Consider the following 15,879-nt stretch of genomic DNA (forward strand, 5'->3'; position numbering starts at 1 on the left):
GTTTCAGAAATAATATTCTCACTTAAATAGAGGTTCTCAAATTGTAGTCTGTGATGATCTTCAGATTTTTCTTTATTTTTACCGTGAGTTTTGAATTTCATTTTGACTGCAGCTATGGAACTAACTAGTCCCATTCACTGATGCTAAGAAACTTTAAAAAATAACTATTAACAGTCACTGCTGTATAGAAATTATAGGAAACATTCCTTTCAGCAGTTCCGGGGCGGGGGGGGGGGAGGGGCGTGGGGGAGGAGGGAGGAGGAAATTAAGGAGATGTTTTACAAATTTTCCACATAATAGCCAAAGCATGGTTATGCCAATTACTTACAGATATATACTCAGGTGCATACATTCATTTTCACATGAAAGTGACATGGTTTTTGCATGAGCTACACATGCCCCTCTTGCACGTATTTATAACCATGGCTGGATTTTACATCATGCTAACATTATTCGTTGAACAAGGGAAGTGTACCAAAAAAAAAAAAAAAACAGTATGTCTTTCTTTTTTCTTTATAAGCATGAATTTGGAGAAAAAAAAATAATCTGGAGATTATTGGATTTTCTGTAGAAGAGCGGATCAAAAAATATTTAGAAACTGACTGATGTGAGAAACAGAAGTTGAGATTTTGTGAAATCTAACCCCTTTATGCTCAAAGAATTTATCTGAATCCATCACAAATATTCTTAAGCCTAAACGCCAACTTTAAAAATTCACTTTCCTACCCGAAGGGAGATGCCCTCACTACAAGCTGCAGCAGACACAGAGTAAAGCCTGAGCATTACGTTAAGATCTCCCTGGCTTTCCGCAGCCCTTTCTGCAGCAGGGACTCAGCCCAGCTTTCCTCAGCACAGGGGAGATAATAACACGGGGAACATCCCAAGCCCTGGAAACCAAAGGGTTCCGGTTGCATTGATGTTAACTCAACCTTGCATCTTCTCCAATTTGGGAGGCACCAGCAGCCCCCAAATCCACTGGGCTCCCCTCACGGTGGCCACCCTACCTCAACCGCACCCCAGCAGCTGGAGAGGATGGGAGCATAAACAATTCTTAATTTCCCACCCCAAAAGGAAACAACCAATATTACAAGTCCTCTGGTTAGATTTGAAAAGAGATTTCTTTGCAGGATTATTTCTTGCCAAAGTTTTGCTCGCATATTCCGATATAATTTGCACAACCAGGGCAAGGAGAGACTGTAATACCAAACTCACTCATGGATGCTGTGCACATCTGGGTGTTCCCCAGAGGACCACAGTCCAAAAGAAAATAACCCTGCTTTGAAGCCTCCCCAACCAACAGACATAATCTTGTTTGCGTATTCCCACCACATAACTGTTTCAGGACACAGAGTACAGAGAGGATGATCTGTTGCAGCCAGCAACCAACAAGATGACATACCACACTTAAAGGTTGTCTTCTATTCTTTACATCTGAGGGTCTCAAAATACTTGATAAGGCATGCATTCACTAAACTGATCAAATCCACCAGAAACTTGGGAGGGAACAAAATGTAAAGCCAAACTAAGGATTTTTAAAAAATGAAAAAAATAGACACTAGAAGTATCAATGGTATTTGTAAGGTTAGATCAGATATATATAGTACATGCACTAGAAATTTGATGAGATCTTAGAATATGTTTTCTTTTGTCCCCGTGAATTTTTCTTTGTTTCACTGACATCTTTTACCCCTGTCTCCTAAGCAAGTAAGGCTTATTCATCCCTACTCAGCTCGTGAATACGTATGTGTGTGTCCTATTCCAGCCGAAGAAAAATCTTGAATGAATGTTTGCATCTTGCTAGAGACAAATGAATCTAACTGTGGGCACAAAGCCATAGGAATCCATGTTTCATTAATGCCACTGCTCAGTGAGCAGCTTCATAAAATTTAAGGAAGAACAAGTCAGCATCTGAACCTTGAGTTTTATTGTGTACCAAAGTCCCAGCATTCACAGGACTCCATGCCTACCATACATTTTATCAAAAGTCGTGTTATTTTCTCCAACCAAAATACATCAATTCTTCCCTATTTCTACAGTTTATCCAGATCAAAACTCTAGGCAGATTTAACTCTACATTAGCGAGACCACAGCCAGCTGTAAACAACCAAACTATGTACTGGGTGACAGGACACTTTGAGAAAACCTCTTTTTTTTTTTTAGCCAAGTGCAAAGGAACATGGAAGAGTTTTTGCTTTGAATCCTCTGCTGTGACTCCTTGTATATTCTGCAACATGTCTCCATTTTGGGCCTAACCTTGACAAACAACAGAGCCTCTGTAGTAGAAAATACCACCATAGGGTTTCTAGGAGTTTTACTTCCTTGGAGAAGAGACTGTTTTATATTGTTTCATCACCACTAACTACTCATGAAAGTCCATTTCTGCAGTTGCTTCCCTTAAGGTTCAGCCCTGATAGACAGTCCTGGACTAAATCCATCTGCATGCCTGACTTCCACATTTCTACAACTCAGTTACATGGTTTCGTCACTAAGGCCAATCACAGTTGTATCTTAGGTTAAAACTTCCATCAGTCTGATTATATCAAATTCCACTCTGTTCAATTCACAGCTGGCTGCTTAAACCTCATGTAAGAGGCAAGAATTGGGAAAAAATACATTTTGTTTCCATTTCCAGTTGTCATAGGGCAGCTTAACACCAAAGAAGAGGAGCCCGTTCCCCTCCAAAAACAACTGGCTGCATGTTCTTCCTTGGCCAGCAGCTCCAAAGCAAGGACCCTCAGCCAAGGGCACACAGATGTCCCCCTGTGCACTGCTATGATGACTCTGTGGTGAAGTCCCATAGTAGCCTCTTAGTACAAGCCAAGACTTCATTCAAGCAGCCCAGGTATAGCGAAAGACAAGTGTGCTACAGACCTGCCTACGGGTTGCCAGCTGACTTGCTTCTTCCTGAGATACACTGAGATTCACTGAATGTAACAGGGAGGAAACACACCCACACCATGGCTATTCACCCAATGGCAGCCCAAGGACATGCCCCACAGACACTGCTGCAGGCAAGCACTTGGTGCACCTCCATCATCAAATCCCAGGTTCACTTCTCGTCCTCCCCTTCCCCTGATAGCCCACACCCCAAATCGGTTAGCTCATACCAAATAGCTTTGGAGTGAGCCAAAGGACCTTTACGCGGTCTTCTCTAAAGCATGGGCATGAGCCCCGCAATGCCACATGCCAAGGATGCTCCACCCAGAGCAGATGTCTTCTGCAAGACAGACCCAGGCTCAGACCCCCTTCCCGGGAGAGGAAAGCTCACCATGCCTGCCCTAGTCTTCAACAGATAGAACAGTGTTTTGTGCCTTCTTCAGGAGAAAGCCGAAAAAAGTATGGAAACTGCAGGGTGATAAGCATAGGAAGAACACTGGCACTGGGATGTCCACAGCTGTTTTCCAGCTGGATTTGATACACAAGAGCTATATTCCACAAACCACTTTTTTAAAAAGAATATATTATATTGGAGGTATTCTGAAGTTTAAGTATTTCTTACAAGAATTTAGCTACCAGTAACTGGAAAACATTGAATTCAGCCGCTATCATGTGGTAATATCTTATATTCTGAAAACATTAACATGCAGCTAGTTTCGAACTTGCATGATGATTAGCCTGAAATGTCTGGTAATGCATTCATCCTTGCTTAGATTTCCCTGATGCCCTGAAAATGCATTTCCACTTCCCGTTTCCTTAGAGATAAAAGTCAATTTTTATTATTTCTAAACTTGTCTTGATGTCATTACCTCCACCAACCATTTTCTCCACCTTTCTCCATTTCTGATATATTGTAGAGAGCCCAAATCACAAATCTGTATGTTGTCTAGAGCTCTTTGACTAAATGCATCTAAACACCAGGGTCTGCCTGTAAGAGCATGGGGAAGCAGGGTTCAGTCAGCAGGCTCACCTGACTCAGAGTTGCTAGATTCCTCTTAGGAAGTCAGCAGGCTTTTTATTAGTTAAAATTAGTTAAATTAGTTGAAATATTTGCAAGGTTTAATACTGATGACAAGGAATTATTAGAGGTATAGAGTTAGCAAAATTTCAGGTTGGAAAACACAGTTGAGGAAAACAATCGTTAAAGCCACTATATTTGCTGTTGCTGCACCTTTAGTTTGTAAAAAGGCTTTTTGTATAAGGGCAGCCTATGCTGTAGAACAGCAAGCCTTTAATCTTACTTTGTCTTGCAGTAGCTAATACTCAACACAGCACTGAGGCTTGTTTTGTTCAAAGACAAAAAAAAAAAAAACCCACAGTGTGCAAGCAATATTTTTAACCAACAAAATGCCCAAAGCAGTGTAAAATTCATGTTACATAATCACAGGAGAGCAAGAACAGCTAAATCAGTTCAGGATATATGCTTAGCCAAGTGAGAAACATTGTCTCTAATCATCTTTTCTCCAGAAAGCTTGGGTACCACTTGTAAGGAAAATTGTTTAAATCACTGTTTTGAGTTCCATCTCATCCCAAGAAGACAGGCAACTGATCTTTTCCAAAAAGTCACCATGGAAAAGATGTTTTTAAAAAAAGAAATGAAGCAGCAAAATACAAGTAATAATTATTACTATTATAATAACAAGAGCAGTGTTCCCATCTCGGAATAAACTCCTAACTCAAGCAACTTGACACAGAGCTGTCATTCAGAATTCCCACCCTTCCACTGCAGAACAAATGCAGCCCGGCTCTGACAGGGTCAGTGAAACATCTGGAATTTGCCTTTTTTGCTAATGCTGTTTTATTAAAGCCCCAAGCCACATAAATTGCTGTCAGTTTACTCTCCTTAGAACTGCACAGGGTCAGCATATTGCTGCAGTCTTGTTTAAACCATCCTGAAAAACTCATTCGGCTCTTCTATGTGTGTGTTTGGGAGGAAGGTCCTAAAAAATGTTCTCATTCTTTTTCTTTTAGCCCTCCTGAGCAAGTCTCAGCCCTGATAATACATGCTTTTACTGGTGTCATTCACCTTGACTCCAACTCAAGACATACTGCATCCCCACAGAATACAACAGAAAATCCTAAACCCTTTAGGAGGGCACTGCCCTCTGAAATCAGCCTCAGTGGGCAACAGCATCCCTCCAGCTCCAGGATGTTTGTCTGGCTGCAGACAAACTGCTGTGCTTAAAGGAGCAGCCTCCACCAGCACTTTGTACTCTTTACTATAAGGCCACACTACTGTTTTCTAACAAAGCTATTATTTCCCCAGTGTCTTTAAAGCATGCAAAACATCAGTGTCATCCAATTTATTCAGCACACTGTGCTGCTTGCCTGAAAAAAAAAAAATTCTCAAAGGACTAACTCTTTACGTCACCTTTCTGTACCAGTGTTGTTTTTATTTAATATTCATATCATGAAAATGCAAAGAAGACTAAACCCAGCACAAGATGCCACTGTACCAACTATGCTAAAATGATCTATTTCCTGCCCCAAATAAATGTACCTCAAATAAAACAAAAGATAAATAATCCAGCATTGGCTGAAGTATTAAATCCACGCGTAAATCACATAGCTGGGAACACAGCAGCTTTCAGCAATTTAGCAAGTGAGCTCAAGAGGAAAGATTAGAGTCTGCCTGAAATTTAGCTCCTAAAAACTTAAAAAATTAACTTTAATCATCCTGAATGTGAAAGACCACAGACAGTACAGTCCCCTGCCTTTATTGTGGTACAACATCATTGACCGCAGGAAGAGTTTTTGAGCCAATAAGGACAAGAGAGCATCCCTGTGAGATGCCTGCAAAATGACATTTCATACAATTCTGATCGCAGTTTCTCCCCCACACATTCATTTGTCCTAGAGTTAAACTAATCCTCACATATACCAGTTACCATCTAAAGTACACGTCTGAATCTGTTCCCTGTTAAAATTATGCAGAATATAACATGGATGTAGCAAGACTAAATTTAAACTGGAGAACTCTGTAGCTCTCACTCCAGGTGCATAGGCACCCTCAGGGAGCAAGCAAAAATCAGATTTCTAGCTTTATACAAATGACAGTGCTCGCTTCACATTCCCAAATGAGAAAATTGCAGTAATAGTAGTTGTTTGGACATTGGGGCTCCTCTTGCAAACACTCAGCACGAAGCTAGCACTGGCTGCAGTTTCACAGAGCCTGGCTGTACCTCACAAAAACCTGTTTTATCAGAGAATTGTCTGCCTCTCCCATGCTCCGCTCTCTGTGCAAGTGGCTGAAGCAAAACTATCAACAGTTCAGATTCCAGCCGGGTACCAAGGTGCTGTTTTGGGCCAGTCTCCAAAGGGCTGTTCACAACCCAGCAGTCAGACTCCCTTCCACCACCGCATGCAGGATTGGGCCCTGGCTATTTGGGTTACCCAGGGCTTGGCATTTAAAATAGCCAGTCATTGAGTGTGCTGATTAAACAAGAATCAGACTTATTTTTCCAGAAAAGCGGGTAATTAAAGTGCTAACTCCAAAATTTTATTCTATTTCTTCATTTTATCAAACCACGAAATCCTCTTCCCTTAGCTTTCCAGGAGAATAACTTAAAATCCCAGTCAACCACCAAACAGTACCCTGTTAAACATACTAATTAAATGTATTTCCACAGCTCACTTAACTTCCTGACATTATTCTTTGGCTGTATACTCCTTCCAACAGCAATAAAAAACCTCGATATTTACTTTAAAAAAAAATAAAAAATCAATAATTCCGTTTTTCTCTTCTCAGATTTCAGGATTAACCTGGGAATGCAGCAGCTCTTGCAGTGACCTCTTGTGGCAAGCGCTCAGCAGCGCTCAAGCGTCCCTCTGAACGCAAGGTTTCTCCCACGGCACGCAATACACACACACCAAGAAATACGAGGCAGAAAAGACCCACAATTTAACAAGCAGCTGGTCAGACCTCAAAGAAATCCAGCTACTCCTTTAGCTAACGGTATCTCATTATTTGGGTTTATAAATTAATACACTGGTACAGAGCTGCCATAACCATTAAAAACATACTGATCAAAAACACATAAAAAATTCAGGCCATGTAGAAGTCCCCCAATTTCAGAAGCAGTCAGACGTGCTTAATCTTTCTGCATTCAGCAAGCCAACTTGAGAAGTAAGGAAAGCGGGGTGCCTGCAATTGAAAACTCCTCACAAATGTCATCTAGTAATGCTTCTTGTAAAAATCCACTTTGCATTGATTTATGTATCAGCAGGCCCCCTGCAGTCCTAGAAACTGCAAAAGGAACCCTGCGCCTTCAAATGCCAAACACCCTAATGACATAAGTTTCTTGGACACCCCTTCAGTAAGTTCTCTGCAGTCAGCTGAGCCAGAGGATGGAAACTTTCACCCCACAGTTTATAGTGTCCTTCTGTAGAGATTTAGGGAACTGCTGAGGTCTGCATTTTTTCAGAAGATCCACAGCAACAGACATGGTGTAAATTTGAAGTAACTTGCCTTAAAGAACTCTTTCTGCAGCATTTGTAGTTTCATTTGGATCAGATGAAAAGGCAGTTTTGTTTTAATTTAGGGGAGCAAAGCCTACATGTATCATGTCCCATAACAACATTTTGTCACCCTGCCTGTTAGACATCAGGTACACTACATGGGCTAGTAAGAAGGGCAGGAGAGACAATAGACACTTATTTTATCTATAACACTAGTATAATAAAAATGAAAAAGTGTCTTAGCACTACAGATGTGACTCTCATTTCCCTCCCCTTTCCTGGCTAACCTCCCTTTACAACCCAGTCACCTGCACCGAGGGCTGATCCTTTTGCCCTTCAAAGTCACAGGGACCCAGCAGAGCAGAAAGCTCTGTCTGAAGGAACTGCTTTGTAGAAACATGGCACAAAGCTGAAAAAGGCCAGGAATTAAATGATAGCTTCAGCAAAGCTCATGGTAAAATTCCCATGTAAGCCTTGCGGAGCCAAGATTTCAGCCCAAGTGTCAAAATATATTTGTGAAGGACCTGAAAGACTCAGTTTCCTGAGGAAGCTTCAAAGAGTTATTGCAACAGAAACAATAACCAATAATTACAATTCTTACCATATAGGTAAGATTGTATATAATCTTCCACTAAATTAAGCCCCTCTTCCAGGCTGTTAGCACTCTTTATTGCATATTGCCGCAGAGCCCCAGAGTTAATCTTTCCCAAACTCACCCTCTACCATAAAAGCAAATTATGCCATTAACATAGGCTTAATGCTTTTGTTGCTAGAATATGTGAAGGGTGAAGATGGACAAGCAAGACAAACACATTCTCTTGCCCCTGTGTGCAAGGCTCAACTCACTGAATTGCTCTGTATGCCTGCCAGGTCCACGAATCCCAGCCCGGCTCTGGAGACTTGCCCAATTCTGTACCTGTGGCACCTCCACGATGCTGAGCCAAGGTCAGTATCAGCAAGCTCTGAATGCACTAAAGGATCAACCAATAATATTAGCAATAACAGGCACAGACAGCTGAGAACATTTTAGGAGAGAACACTGCCTTAAGGAAGGCCCTTATTACATGTACAAAATACTAATGGCAGTAAAGGCAGTCACCTTAATGTGATTTAACCCAATGCTTTCACAAAACACTTTTTTCAGCTCAGCAAAAGACCTGGTGTTCTTAAGATCCAGGGCACAGTAAAGACTGTAGTAAGATCGTATCAATCTTTGTGAGCCTCAGATAAGATCTTTACTGGATGTATTTTCACTGTGCTTTAAAAGAAGAAAGATTGGAGATTGCACTGAGATTAGCCAGAAGATAGGTGTGTGTATCCTGAGGGCTTGGCCCTTTTTACCAACTGCAACAGTTGGTCTAATGACAGATCCCCCTGCTTCTTCCGAAGACTTTGTCTCTACTCAAATGGAGCTCAGCTGAGGTGTGGGCAAAGAACCCACTAAGCAGCTCAGAGGTTACTGTCCCCCACCAAAGGCTTTGGGAAACACCTGCACTCTGCTGCTGCCCTAAAAACAAAGTACACTCCTGCTCTAAAACACTTCACAAGCTCCAAGGTGTAAATTTGCCTCCAAAAGAGAGGTTCCCTGGGCAAAGGGACACTGTGGGACCTCTCCCTGACCCATCCCATAGCTTTGGCAGTCGCTCCATCCTTCCCAAACACATTGGAACAACTTGGCAGGGTAGCTCAGAAATCCCACCTCTCCATACAGAGGGCAGAAGAGCCATGGCCACCCCACTCTTTCTGCTCAGATCTTTTATGCTTTGCTTATGACTGACTTGCCATGATAGTTTCTCGCACAGTTTTAACCTCGCTTGCAGCCAAAGCTGGGGCAAAAAGGAAAGGTTCACAAAATTAAACAGAAAATAAGTAAATAATGCTGAAAACTGATTATATGACTGCTTTAAACACCAAGGTGGCCACCACCCTGCACACCATGTTCCCACTATGTTCTAACACATGTTCTAACTCTCCGTATTTTAAAATTATTGGAATTTTTTCTATAAATTTTATTACTTAAAACCATCTCTGGCAACTTTGATTAACTAGACTCCAGCTACATTTCATTTTGAACCCATTGCTTCCATGCTGTTACAGAAGAGCCTGTACCTCTTTCCTAATAGAAGATATTACCTCTACCTACTAACATTCTCCTCGTTGTTAAGAAAAGATTTATTGTCAGGAATGAAACGGTATTGCGTAATTGTGAGAAATCTGAAAAGAGCATGTCCTTTAACCAATAAAGGTGACAAAAGAGCTCTTTTTGAGGATGCTGAAAATGTATTTTAAAAAACAATCATCAGTCTTTCCTTCATCCCATTCCTCAACTTGTCAATGAAAAATCTCTTGGAAACTGGTGAATCCAAGTATAAAAACAAACGCCTGCACACAGTCAGCAGGTCAAATCCCTGCCTTCTACCGAGCACTGGCAGGAGACACTGGAATCAGATTTGCTCTACTGGATGCCATTAAGTTTGGATTAAACAGCACTGAATCCAATGAAAATTACTATTTCTGTAAAGGACAAATAAGGTTGTGTCCTGGATGACAAAGATAAGAACTGAATCATGTTTCAGGACACAATACTGACCACTTAAATGAGTTAAATTCCCAATCCACTTTTCACCTCGTCCAACGGGGCAGATTTACCTCTGTAGCATCATGTATAGGTATCATCAGTGGCAGAGAAAAAGCACAATGAATGACCAGACCAGCATGATTTAATGCTCCTAAATTAGACTAGGTTAAATCTGGAGGGGAATACATGCTTTTAAAGTATAATGTTCAAAAATCTTCTGAGCTTTTACAGTTTTTGACATCTCAAATCTTTCACCAGGGAGGACATGTGATTTAATTAAAGCATGATGCAAAAGCATAGCAATCCCAAACCATGTTCCCAGCTCCGCCATGGACTCGCCCCATGACCTTGGGAAAACAACTGTGGTGCTCTGAGCCCCCATTTACGCCACAATTCAAAGAACAGGTTAGGAATGCCTCTGTGTGTCCCCTTCCACACGGAGCTGTGAAGTGTAATTAAAATCCACAAGCACTTTGAAATTGTCAGAGGGAAAGTGCTATATAAACCCCTATTAATTAAGCTTGCATTTAATATTCTGCTAAATAAATACACTATTGCGGGAAACTAGCTCTTGGTAATCATGCTGCTACAGAGCTTGACGGGGAGTCAGCTACCGACCACACAACAGAGGCAACACCAAAGGGATGGAGCCCCCCTGAAAAACAGTTGATGGCTTAATACAAGGCTGCTATTTTAATATAAAATATTTTAAAACAAATTCTAAGTCCTTATCCCACTCCTGCTCCCATGGAAGTCAACAAATCACCAATTCACCACCAGCCATCTAATCAACACACCAGACCATGTTAGGTCCAGACCATGAATGCAAGGTAAATCCAGAGTCATGCAATAGAAAGGTGGAAGGGAACACTTTGCAGCACGATTTCACATCACATTAACGTCTTAATTAACAGTACATGTGGCACCTTTGCTCAATACTCTGCTCTGCCCACTTTTCCCATTCACATCGACAGATGCAAACTGTCACAGCAGTGTTTGGTATGGCAGGGTCACCCTAAATTTGAGCTGTCCAACAAGATGTCTTTTAGCATATGCAAAGTCAAGGTTTCTTATCGCACTTCATTTGTGCAAACACTCATATATTTCAGTAGTTAGCTGCCAGTACAAAAATGACATAAATAAAGGAATGTAACTAGCACAAGACTTGCCTAAAGCAGCATCTACATTAATACATCTAGAGAGATGGCAGTCTGCAGCCACACTGTAACTTTAATGGAGCTGTACACAGTACTCTTGATCGGTGCTTTGCACTGGATCAAAGGATAAAATTAACTCCAACAGCAAGGAATAATTTGACAGCCATGCAGTCCTGAACCAGTTCTGTAAATATCCACCTAACAAGGAGCTGTAGATGAGCAAGTGCAGGCAGTTCTTCACACACTGCTCAGCCCCAGGACTACCATCATCTTAATCACAGTCACTCCCTCATCCTCTTTCCCAGCACCTTTACCACAGACTTAAGTGCCACGGAATTACATAGACTCTGAAACCCTGAATGAAAACAGATGCAAGCCCAATTACTAGAGAGCTAAAGAACAAGAAGAGCACAAGGAACAAGAGAAGTTATAGGTGCCCCGTCCCTGGCAGCGCTTTTAAGGCCAAGTTGGATGGTGCTTTGAGCAACCTTATCAAGTGGGAGATGTCCCTGCCCATTGCAATAGGGTTGGAACTATATGATCTTTAAAGGTCTCTTCCAACCCAAACCATTCTATGATTCTACGAAGAAGGAAAAAAAAAAAAAAAAGACACGATGAGCAGAGAGAGTATTAGAAATGTAAATGATGACCACTTATTCTCAGAAGCAGCAGTACCGATAACGAGGTAAAAAGCGACGGAGGGGGACAGGGACAGGCTGGTGAAGGGCTGGCTCCAGCGGAGCCTGGCGGGGCACAGCAGAGACCCCGTTCCTTGAAGGCAAAGCTTTGGCACAGACCGCAGCGGGGCAGCGGGCGCGGCGGCTCCGTGCCCCGAGGAGCAGCCGCGGGGACGGAGGGATGGATGAACGGGCGGAGGGATGGATGAAGGGACGGACGGATGGATGGAGGGACGGACGGATGGATGGATGGATGGCGGGAATTTCTCACCGCTTGAGCGCCGGACGATGTTCTCCAGGAAGGTGTTCTGCGGTGCCACCAGCCCTCTCTTGCCCCCCGGCATCCTGCAGCGCCGGGCTCGGGGGCCGGGGGTGCGCGGCAGCGGCGGCAGCGAGGGGGGGCCGGAGGCGGCTGGTGCGCCCGGTGCCCGTGAGTAGCGCAGGGGCGGCCGCGGCCGCTCATGGTAGTGGCGCCCCCGCGGCGGCTGCAGCGCGGACTGGGGCCGCGCAGCGCACGGAACCGCCGAGCGCCGCCGCCCGCCCCCCCCCGCGCCTGCGCGCCCGCCCTGCCGCCGAGCAGGGCCGCCCCGGGACAGGGGCGGGGGGGGGGGGAGCGGAGCCCCGCGGGTCGCGCCCGGTGCCTTGCCCCGGGAAGCATCATCGCCTGGCTGGCCCCGAGGTGGCTCTCCGGGAAACCCGTCGAAGTTTCGCCTGTTCCCCTGGGTGAACCAAACCCCCAAAGCCTCCGACCCCTGCGTTTTCGTCTATACAATTTATTAGTATTACTATCTTTTGAGAGAGCATCCCCATGCTCTTAGCGGGTGGGTTTTGGGGAAAGCAGACTACGAAATGCTGTCTGACACAGTGGAAGGTGGCTGCGTTTTCCCCATAAATGATGACCAAAAGGTGCAAGGTAACACGTCAAATGCCAGCCTTGCTTGAAGTCATCAACCTTTTTCTTTTTCTCTTTTTTTTTTTTTTTTTTTGAGGATTCCTCCCTCTCCCGATAAGAGCAGCCGTGAGAAGGACGCAACAGGAGGCAGATTTGGGGCTGGAGTCCTCTTTTCCATCGTTTTATTCAGGGACACAGATCTACCGTGTTACTCCAGTGCTGGAGCCCCAGAGTCCGTGATGAGTCAGTGCATCGAAACGCCGCACGCCTATTTCTGTGTAAGCTCCCCCCTACTCTTGACCCAGCCGCCTTTCTCCCTCCAGCGTTTTCGTTACTCAGTGTCTTTTTAAGCTGAGGACAGCAAAATCCTGGAAGGAATTTCTCCACCTATTGCTTCTGCCTCTGCTAATTTTGAACACTGCTGCAGCCTGGAAAATATCTTAGCAGGAAACAAGAGATGGCAAACCGCTGTTTGTCTGGGGCAGGAGCATACCCTGCAGAGCATATCCCGATGTGCTGCGCGCTCCTGCAGCAGTTGGCGCAAGCAGCGGTGCTTCTCCCAGAGGAAATTATTCCACTGTGGAAAAAATAATTACTAATTTTGTTGTTTTTTTTGTTTAGGTGTTCGACCCCCCCCCCGCTCCCCCCCCCCCCCCCCCCCCCCAGCACCTCCTCCTTCCCACGCCTGGGTCTTGGTCCAACAAGTAACACTGAGGTCACCTGAACAACTCTGCTTAAAGTTAAGCACGTTTAAAATCTCTACCACATTAGGAGCTGCTGCAGGAGCAGCTCCTTCAAGGCGGGTGTGCAGCTGCTGTCACGCCCGCGGGTCCTCCGGCAGCTTCCGAAAGCGAGAAAGTCTGGGCAAATGCAAATCGGGAGCAGCTCCACTGCAAGCAGTGTGGGGATGCTGAAATAAAACTTGCTTGAGAGGTGAAACAGACCCTATTTGTCAAACACTTCTCGTTTCCCACCGCAGCTCTGAAATCTTCAGGGCTCTCATTAAGGTGTTGTGGTTTAAAACGTACTCCTGCTGAGCTCAGCCCCAGATACAGCGAAATTTCTCTCCTGGTAATTGACGGCTGGACAGCAACACCTTCATTTCTTTCAAGTGAGCAGTAGCCATATAAAAACATCTCTACACAGGCAAATACTGTGTGACTGATCTGTCTGGACAGTAATGCCAGGACCTCTGCTCCCCAGTTCCACCCAATTTGAACCCAATTTGAATTCTTCACTCATTTCCTATCCTTGTTTTGAAACACAGGTTTGCCTTCCTGCCCTCCCCCCCCCCCCCCCCCCAATGTTTTGATTAATGCTTCAGATGCCTTCTTTTTCACTCTTTCTACTAAACTTCTCCATTGCGGTGTGGCAGTCACTTCATCCTCCCTGTTTCATGTCCTCAACTTCAGATCCCACTATTAAGTTTTCCTGCTATATTCCCTGTGGTACTAATTAAACAATAGGTTATGGAGAGGGACAAGCTCCAAAGTCACGTATTTAAATGTCACAGACATCTGATGGAATAGAAAGGGCAGGACATGTGGTGGGATGCTTGCTTCTGCACCAAGGTAGCAATAAACTCCAAAGGACACCTCTTTTTTTTTTTTTTTTTTTTCCTGAAATGCTCGACGAGGCTAAAGATAATCTTGAAAAGTCTGATAAAGAAAGCAAACTGGAAACTGGAAAGTGACTCTGGGGGATCTTCAAATTGTGCTTGGAAACAGCATCAAGCCACCACACAGAAACCTGTCAGAAAGGTTTGAGGTCAGTGTAGGTAGAAAAAAGGCAGCTAAGCAGTTTCTTTCCAAATAAAAAATACCCCAGTCTTAACCAGCTGCTCTTAAATATGGCAGAAAATCCACTGTGGTTCAAAATGCAATTTTTATTTTTTGTTTTTAATCCCAGAACAGGTAAATCAATAGCTAAGTGTAACAACATTCCTGATGGAAGATCAGAGCATACCTAGTCCTTCTTTCTTCCCAGCTTTCAAGCTGTATCTCTTTAAGCAAGTAAACTAGGTTTCCTTTCCTGAAAGGAAAATGGCTAAAAGGGAACAAGCACATTCCCATACCAGGGCAAAAGAGAAATGATGATTCGTTCCTCTTCTATTTCACCATTTCTTTTCTTCTGAAATTTTAAGCAAATGCTCAGGGCGATTTACCTCTTTACTGGCATTTCAGCAAAAGGCACTATACATGCTGTGGGCAAGCATTGACTCCCACAGCAAGTGGAGACAGAGCATGCTATGAAGTTCAGCTGCATCTGGTGAAGAGCTGACCATCTGAATCTAAGCCTACAGGAGTGCATTATATAGTCTGCTTCAGGGACTATTAAACATTTCAGAACTGGTTCTCATCCACAGCACAGAGCTTTAAAAATATCTTCCATGTATTTATGAATTGAAGAATCGTGACCTGGGACTCAGGGGGCTCCTAGAAAAGGAGGGAGGCATAAGCCAGCATAAATGGGTCAGGAACCGATCCACCTCAACGGCCTTAGTCATTAAAACATAGGTACTGCTGAACTGATTTCCAACATTGTCTCTGCTTTCAGTGTTTGTACATAGTAACGTGAGTCAGGTTTCCTAGGACCCCTTTGGGCACTCAATAACCCCCACCCATATAGATCTAAAAATACTGTGAGCAGAATTGAGTGATGGCATACCCTTGGCAAGGCTTAGAGCTGCTTTCTAACCCAGGTGCACACAGAAGACTTCCCATTCTAAAAAATCATAATCAAGATGGCCACAAGCTTTAATTTTAAAACACACAATTCATGCAAATCAGTCCCTGAATTCCAAAACTAGCAGTGTTTGATTTCCAATGGATTTGTGTCTCATGACTTACAGGTATATTGCTGAAACAAGGGCTAAAATGGGAAACAGATGCCAGAGCGAGATGCTAGAAGCATGATAACCATAGGAAAAGGAGGTAAAGCTTGCTCCTTAAAGTCCAAAGAACCTGCACAGAAGAATGCAACAAAAGAAACATTTCTGGTATCTATGAGGCATGAGCTCCTTAATAAATCTTTCTTTACAGTTAAAGCATACCTCTTGTCACAAACTAGAGTGAGGCAACAGGTGAGCTCCGACTACAACTTTCTTCACCTCAGGAGGGGGGACTATAAGGTCAATTCTGTTCTAAAATCTCCAAAATACTACCCAAGAAGTATTCATGG

The 15,879-nt window shown here is 43.7% G+C and overlaps 1 protein-coding gene across 1 annotated transcript in view; it reads right to left on the reverse strand.

Annotated features, from left to right (window-relative positions):
• Positions 1-12,219, reverse strand: part of KCNH5 (potassium voltage-gated channel subfamily H member 5) — a 153,860-nt gene extending 141,641 nt beyond the window's left edge. The window contains exon 1 of the mRNA XM_065684377.1: positions 12,079-12,219. Within this exon, the coding sequence (XP_065540449.1) occupies positions 12,079-12,151 (73 nt within the window). The 5' untranslated portion in view covers positions 12,152-12,219. The remainder of the gene's footprint in view (positions 1-12,078) is intronic.
• Positions 12,220-15,879: the final 3,660 nt, after the last annotated feature.

This window comes from Lathamus discolor, chromosome 6 (assembly GCF_037157495.1).
Source record: "Lathamus discolor isolate bLatDis1 chromosome 6, bLatDis1.hap1, whole genome shotgun sequence".
NCBI classification, from domain to species: Eukaryota; Metazoa; Chordata; class Aves; order Psittaciformes; family Psittacidae; genus Lathamus; species Lathamus discolor.